At 50.2% G+C, this 6,828-nt stretch overlaps 3 protein-coding genes across 3 annotated transcripts; 2 read left to right on the top strand and 1 right to left on the bottom strand.

Moving 5' to 3' along the window:
* Positions 1 to 112: 112 nt before the first annotated feature.
* On the top strand, positions 113 to 1,607 carry ASPSYDRAFT_1179243 (fungal specific transcription factor domain-containing protein; the record flags this gene model as incomplete). The annotated part of the gene is made up of 3 exons (XM_040840339.1): positions 113 to 717; positions 894 to 1,458; positions 1,512 to 1,607. The coding sequence occupies 3 exons, from the start codon at positions 113 to 115 to the stop codon at positions 1,605 to 1,607; spliced, it is 1,266 nt and encodes a 421-aa protein (XP_040702203.1).
* Positions 1,608 to 2,360: 753 nt separating this feature from the next.
* Positions 2,361 to 2,934, top strand: ASPSYDRAFT_46414 (uncharacterized protein). The gene has a single exon (XM_040847224.1). The coding sequence runs from the start codon at positions 2,418 to 2,420 to the stop codon at positions 2,712 to 2,714; it is 297 nt and encodes a 98-aa protein (XP_040702202.1). The 5' UTR covers positions 2,361 to 2,417; the 3' UTR covers positions 2,715 to 2,934.
* Positions 2,935 to 4,316: 1,382 nt separating this feature from the next.
* On the bottom strand, positions 4,317 to 6,046 carry ASPSYDRAFT_46413 (putative extracellular sialidase/neuraminidase). Its single transcript, XM_040847223.1, has one exon. It carries the CDS (start codon positions 5,828 to 5,830, stop codon positions 4,619 to 4,621), a length of 1,212 nt encoding a protein of 403 aa, XP_040702201.1. The 5' UTR covers positions 5,831 to 6,046; the 3' UTR covers positions 4,317 to 4,618.
* Positions 6,047 to 6,828: the final 782 nt, after the last annotated feature.

Here is a 6,828-nt window from a genome sequence, read left to right as displayed (position 1 = left end):
AGACTACAGCCAATCAGCGGCACGCGGGTGGGTCCACTTTCGGGAACCCTAACGGCATCGAGGGGTCGATTCCCCGGGGCCTGTGGGTTAGGGTACCTATACGCTCACCACAATGGTCCGAGAAGCTCTTCTGGCTGGGAGCAAGGGAGCCCATGCAAAGGCTGCCCCGAGTGCCATGGCAGACACAGTCTTTCGCTCCAGTAGCCAGATCAGTTGCTTTCCTCCTGATTCTGCAGAACTCCAGGGACTATGCCTGTCGACCTACGTTGAGAATTACTTTGGCCATGTCCACAAGTCCTTCCCCTTTCTCGACGAAGAGGAAGTCCGCCGGGTTATTGACTCGATCCATCAAAGAAAACGTGTACGGGCTTCTGAAAAGGCTATTGTTTACATGGTTCTCGCCATAGGCGCAATATTCCCCGCCGTCCATTCCTATATGGACACTTTCCATGCCGTCAGGTTCTTTTCCTGCGCTATCAAGGAGCTTGATGTGTACAAAGAAACCCCAGCAACCATCCAGATTGTTCTCCTTTATACACTTTTCTCGCTCATGGAACCGTCTGCTGGCGACACCTGGCAGCTTATTGACCTTTGCACCAGGTCCTGCATCAAACTCGGGTTCCATCGCGGGCACACGCTCAGAGAGCGAAACGCTTTCCGGGGTGAAAGTTCAAACAAGAACATGGCTATTTTCTGGTCGACTTATGTTCTCGATCGGTAAAATTCTTGTATTCCTCCCATGGAATGTAATTTGCTAACCAGTCAAATAACACAAGATGGATAAGCTGTGCGCTTGACCTTCCGTTTGGCATCCAGAACCTGGAGATTACTATTGGCGTGAGTCGCCCTATTTCGTTAACGACATTGTTGTGATCTGGTAATTAAGCTCATAGTGAAATACAAAAGTTGCCTCAAGATGTCATCGCAGGCCCCGGATTCGGTTTTTTGTGTACCTGGTGCCATCGACTATCAGCTATCCAACAGCCTGGTTCTATTTCCGAAGCAGGTGCTGTTGGACTTGCAGAACTCAGACGCTCACTTTCGACCCTAGATAATGATGACAGCTATAAGAAGCAAGGAGAATTGCTCCCTAAGCTGGTTCTTTACCAGATTCTCATAACGTCGTTAATATTCCTCCAAGGACCCGCTCAGCTGCAAACCGAGGAGACCAAGAACCTGATACTCAAAGATTACACTACTCTTGCTGACAACATACTTGGCATGAACTATACTTTCCCCTGGCTGATGGGGTACACGAGTTTCCAGGCTGCCATTGGTGTCATGGCACAGGTGCGCATAATGCCTAATTACAGAATACTCATGTATGGGCCGCAATTACTCGAGATATTGTCGTGTGCCAATCGGCTACTTCGGTTCTCGTCTGCTAGGATGTGCTGCCTCGGGAAATTATATGATATAGTTAAATATGCCGAGGAGTGTATCAAGCAGGGAATGCCGGTAGGTACACTATACATCTGTTTATCTTCAGCTTGCTTACTATCCTCCTATAGCTATCTGGAGGAATCCCAAACAACTTGGTGCCGCTTAGGGGTACCCGTCTTTTAGAGCGTTGTAGCCTAGCATTTAGTGCTTCGGGAATTCCTTGACCTCTACATGGTAGAATATAGAGGTTGTAGTGGATTTGTCCCTAAGTATACAAGATCTGCCGCGCTCAAAAATCAAGGCGGTGGTGTCGCGTTTCGTCGTAATCTCTGCCACTTCTACACTTTTTGACCTTTAGACCTAACCACGAAAGTAATATAGAATATGAGAAGCATTCAATTCTATATATATAAATTTTTTTAATTAGAATAATTAAATATAAGCTTGTTTTGTAATGATTTAATATTATACTAATAAATACGCTAAAGACATAAAAATATATAATCGTGTAAAGCAGTTTTTAGATTTTAGTCTTGAATATTTAAAGTATAATAAAATAATAACCTCTTTATATTTCTATATAAGAATTAGATATATATAATAGAAAGCTATATAGAATCTATTTCTCCATAATAAATTAATAATTTCAAGGTTTTATAAAATAAGTTACATACGGAGATGGTAAATTGAATGCCAAATATTCATTCAAGTCCTTCCGATATTGTACGTACCCGTAGCGACCGGCTCGGGCCGTGTCCGATATCTGGAGGCTTCGGACCAGTACTTCTTGTCGGTCGGTAGTTTCCCAGCCACCAAATCAAGTCAGTGAAGCCTCGGCTATGATACTGAGGGGAAGAACAAGACTTTGTCATGAAGCCTATATGAAATAGCCTGAACTAACCCGGAAGTACAAAATGGCTCGGACACTGGATTCGACCACACCAACGACCCGGTGAATCGCATTACACTGTAGGAGACAGAATAATATTGTATCGCTACACAATCACATCGCAACGCATCGCGCAGTCTATATCATGTCCAGCATCAATTCTGGCATTTGGGACACGCACGTCCACGTCCTAAATCCAGTACAGTTCCCATTCAAGTCCTCGCGCACTTACACCCCCGAACTCGCGTCCCTGGACCAACTTATAAGCAGCTCCCCAGCGACGAACTTCCTCGTTGTCCAGGCGTCCGTTGAAGACGGCCCTGACGCCATCCTGCACCACCTCGACCTGCGCGACGAACATACCCAGATCGGGAGTTCCGGGCTGAGATTGAGGTCGGCGACGACGATGATGATTTTGACGGTGACGATGACCAGAAACTGAAGGACTTGCATTCCCGAGGAGTGCGAGCACTCCGCCTCCACGGGGTCGTTGGCATATCTACTAGTACAACGGTTGATGACCCCACAAGTTACATCCAAAGCCGATTCAAGCGGCTGGCTAAGATTGCGGCGAGGACAGGCTGGTATACTTCCGCCATGTGTCCGCTCACGACGTGGTTGGCTCTTGGAGACTGGCTCCTTTCTGATCCGGTGATGCAGGGGTGCAAGATCGTTATTGAGCACAATGCTTGCTTTAATGCGGAGCGGTCGCTGGATTCTTACCCTGAGTTCGATGTCCTGTTGGATCTGTTGGAGAGAGGGCAGGGGAGATAGATTGATGGCTGCTATCCCACCGGGAGTGATTGCTATTGCATCTCGCGTGCCTGATTCGGTTGTTTGGGGGTCGGACTGGCCTCATGTTCAATACGAATTGGGGGATCTTTGTGATAGATATACGCCTGTTGCGGGAAGAAGAGTTGATCTTGGGTGTGAGTTGGGGATGTTGAATGAGGCATTGCCTGTTGATATCCGGGGGAAGCTTATGGTTGATAACCCTCGTCTGTTGTTTAAATAGCTGTCATGGTCTACGCTCCACGCCTGAGAAACGAATGTTTATATTTGTACATTTCATTACTGATTCCATTTCAGACCACTATAGCTGGCCATCCCTGGATACCGTATAATAATTCATCAACCGGGTTTCTTGGAGCTTGTGGACCTCGATCCCGGCTTTGCCAAAGTGCCTTTGCTCCAATCGATACTGGTATGCACTGTTCAAGTCCTCAAGAGCAAAGGTCGTCGGATTCATAACAGGATGAGTATCGTGGGCCTCCTCCGCACAATTCGTCTGCTCAAATTCAGCCCGCGAGCCCACGGCAAAAACGACTCGAGAAGCGTAGGCTGATCCCCAGACTAAGCAATATAGCCAATGCTCGTGATTAGGCCTGCAATTCTAATGGCTTTCAGGGACTATATAGGGATATTGACAGCTAGTTCAAAGCTTAGTCAATTTCGATTTATTACGTTACACACTGTCGCAAAGTACCTGGACCACCAACGTCGAGAATCTGAGAGACACCGGCTGTCTCTGGCCTCAGGCTCTTTGCTGTTGTTCCATAATCTGGATCAGCTTTATAGTTGAGAGCATGGTCAGCACTAAGACCCTTTAACCGCCCGGCTTTTCCGTTGGATGATGTTCTCGCGATTATAGTTGCCCCAGCGACCTTTGCAAAGTATAGTAGGCTGAAGTGAGTTCGCTATTTATTTGGCCGGTCTCATACTGTAGTGCCTGGTGTTTCCAGTCCGTCTTACCAGTATCCCCAAAAGACTAACAAGCGGGACTTGCCGGTCGGACGCGGACTTCGATTTCGCCTGAATCTATCTCCTAAGGGACCTGAGCAGTCTCTACTTTTGCGTTCTCGTCATGGAGGGTACACATTATCTCGGTGGACCCGGTATTCCTGAACCCGTATCCTCGACCAGCCAAACATGCTAACTCGGCCCGAAGAGGAGATATTGTCCGCTGTCAAAAGTCGAGATCCAGTTCCGGGAAAGTGACGATAGGTAACCCTCGGATCGAGCCAAAACATCATATCATAATGGACTTCTATTTTGTATATTATATATAACTAGACACGCGCTGGATATAGCTAGATAAAAATGGATAATAGATTTATTCGTGCCAGTTTTTTCTATAGTGAAAGATATACACACGCATCTAGAACAGCGGAAGCACGTACTATAGCCAATCAGCAGGCAAAGGAATAGTGACAGATGTCAGATCCCTCACGGCCTAGGGTCTAAGCTTGTGGGTTAAATAGACAGATATACACAACAGATCATTCTTTGCGGTACAACCCGAAAGACTCGGGCATGGGATACCCGCAGCCAGACAAGACAACTGCTCTAGTTGTTCGGCCCATTCAGGATCCAAGAGAGATTGAACCTGCGCCAGAGAATAGTCCGGTACGAGCCACCATTGCTCCCATCATTGAAGAAATCGCTCTCGACAAGCGCACCTATGTGGTAATCGCCTGTCTTTACCATGCTCGAGTACCCACCCTGATAACCCGAGTTCGGCACCGGGGCATCATCCAACTTGCGGCCGTAGTTGTATTTCCCAGCAGCATCGTCATACGTCACACGGACGCGCATGCTGCGGCGGGTCTCGGCATCGGCGGCATTCATGAAGATCGTGCGGTTCAGGTCTTCGCCGCGGTTATAGCTGAGGATGGAACCCTGGCATCCGGGGTCGGGGAGCCCAGTATCCTGCTTGAACTCGCCGAAGCCATCGGCAACAGTGCCATAGGAGATGATGCGGTATCCGCCGGACTTGCGGTCATTGCGTTGGAGCCGTCCATTGGGGAGCTCGACGATCGTACCCTCCGACCCGGCCCCAGGGACGTCCTGGGCGGTCCACTCGCGCTTGCCTGGCTCGCCGCGGCCGATCAGGTTGCGTTCCTGAGCGGGGACGACGAGTTCCCCGGATGTGAGGCGAATTCCGATACCGGGGCCGACAGCGTCCCAGGTCCGTCCCTCGGGGGTGAGCGCCTTTGTGAAATCTTGAGGCTCGGACCAGGTCTCGCCCTCGTCCTTGCTGTAGGTGAGGAAGAGGTGGCGGCGGCCTGCCCAGGTGTCGTCGATGGGCTTTGTCGGGGTTCCGTCGTGCAGGGGGAGACCGGTTTGAGAGTAACTGCCGTTATTCCAGCTCATCCAGAGATAGATCGTGCCATCGTCGTCGACGACGGGGGCCGGGTTCCCCCATGTGCCGTCGCCGGCGCCGATGACCTCCCTCAGACCCTCCCAGTCGTTGATAGTCTTGCCCACGCCGTCAGTGGACTTGGTGCGCTTGTAGACGAGGTTGATGTCGCCGAAGTCGCGGTCGTTGAAGCGGCGGCCCTCGGCGAAGGCGATGAGGCGGCCGGATTTGGTGCGGACCACGGCGGGGATGCGGAAGGAGTGGAAGCCGATGCCTGTGGAGAGTTTGTCGGCCCCGTTCATGTTCGCGCTGCGGAAGAGCGCGAACTCATTGTGCGACTGGGCCTTGTCGGCGGCTGGGTCGTCGACGTTGGCGAAGGCCGCCGTGGCCAGGAAGTGGAGGAACTTCAAGAACCGCATCTTGATGACGCTGAGAGAGATGAAGGGGGTTGTCGAGTTGGGGAATAATGATCTGGGGGGAAAGACCTTCGCGAGCTTTATACAACATCACGCATATTAAAGCTGTTTTTGGAAGCTGGTGTCAGCTAGCTTGTCGACCTTTCAGAACAGCAGAATCGCACACGTGCGACTCGCAGATCCAAGGGACTGTCAGGGAAGTCAGTATCTGCGTCTTGGGGATGATTCAAGGCCTGATAAGCCCTTGGTGTTGACAAGCTCGTATCCAAGAATAGGCACGATCGACCTGTTCCTCGCGTGTGTAAGAGATTCTCGAGAAACCCGATGGTGATCGGCGTCTGCAACACGAGATCTATTTATGCCACATCGTACTCGCCGGTTGTGAATGGTCCTTTTGAAAAGCCGGGGTGCTGGCGGCGAATAACTGACGACCTCGCATGGCCGGGCGAGATAATCATTATCCGAGGGCACTTAAACGAATGCGACTCAGCCCTGGCGGGTTTGGCTTCAGAGCTTCATGTAAGGAGCCCGGGCGGATATTTAAGCAATTCAGCATGACATGGCTTTGGGTAAGCAATCCCAACTGCACAGACTTGATCAGCGCCTGAGACTTAAACAAGCAACCCATTGCATCTAAACCCTTTATATATATTGACCCGACTGGGTTGAGATGCAGGTTCGGGCAAAACAATACGACTCTGATAAGCACTAATCAACATTCCGAGGAAAGGTTGTACTTTATACTCTGCAATCAGCCACCTTATCAGCCCCCTGCCCACCCGCGCAGCGAATCAACACCAGAACTATCATCGACAGGCCTGCGGAGTCCGGGTACAGAGAGTGCTGACCCTGGAGATTGCAAACCGTGTTACCGGGAGAGGGTTTTAACACAGAACACAGTGGGTACACGGCAAAAGATGCAGTTCACGCACGTATAAGAGGCAGGGGCACACACACCCTCATCTAAAGGCAGGACGCGTTCACTCTCAGAACAGCACTAG

The sequence above is a fragment of the Aspergillus sydowii genome (genome assembly GCF_001890705.1).
Source record: "Aspergillus sydowii CBS 593.65 unplaced genomic scaffold ASPSYscaffold_6, whole genome shotgun sequence".
In the NCBI taxonomy this organism is placed as follows: Eukaryota; Fungi; Ascomycota; class Eurotiomycetes; order Eurotiales; family Aspergillaceae; genus Aspergillus; species Aspergillus sydowii.
The sequence above is the reverse complement of the archived record's forward strand: the minus strand, read 5'-3'. Positions and strand labels throughout refer to the sequence as shown.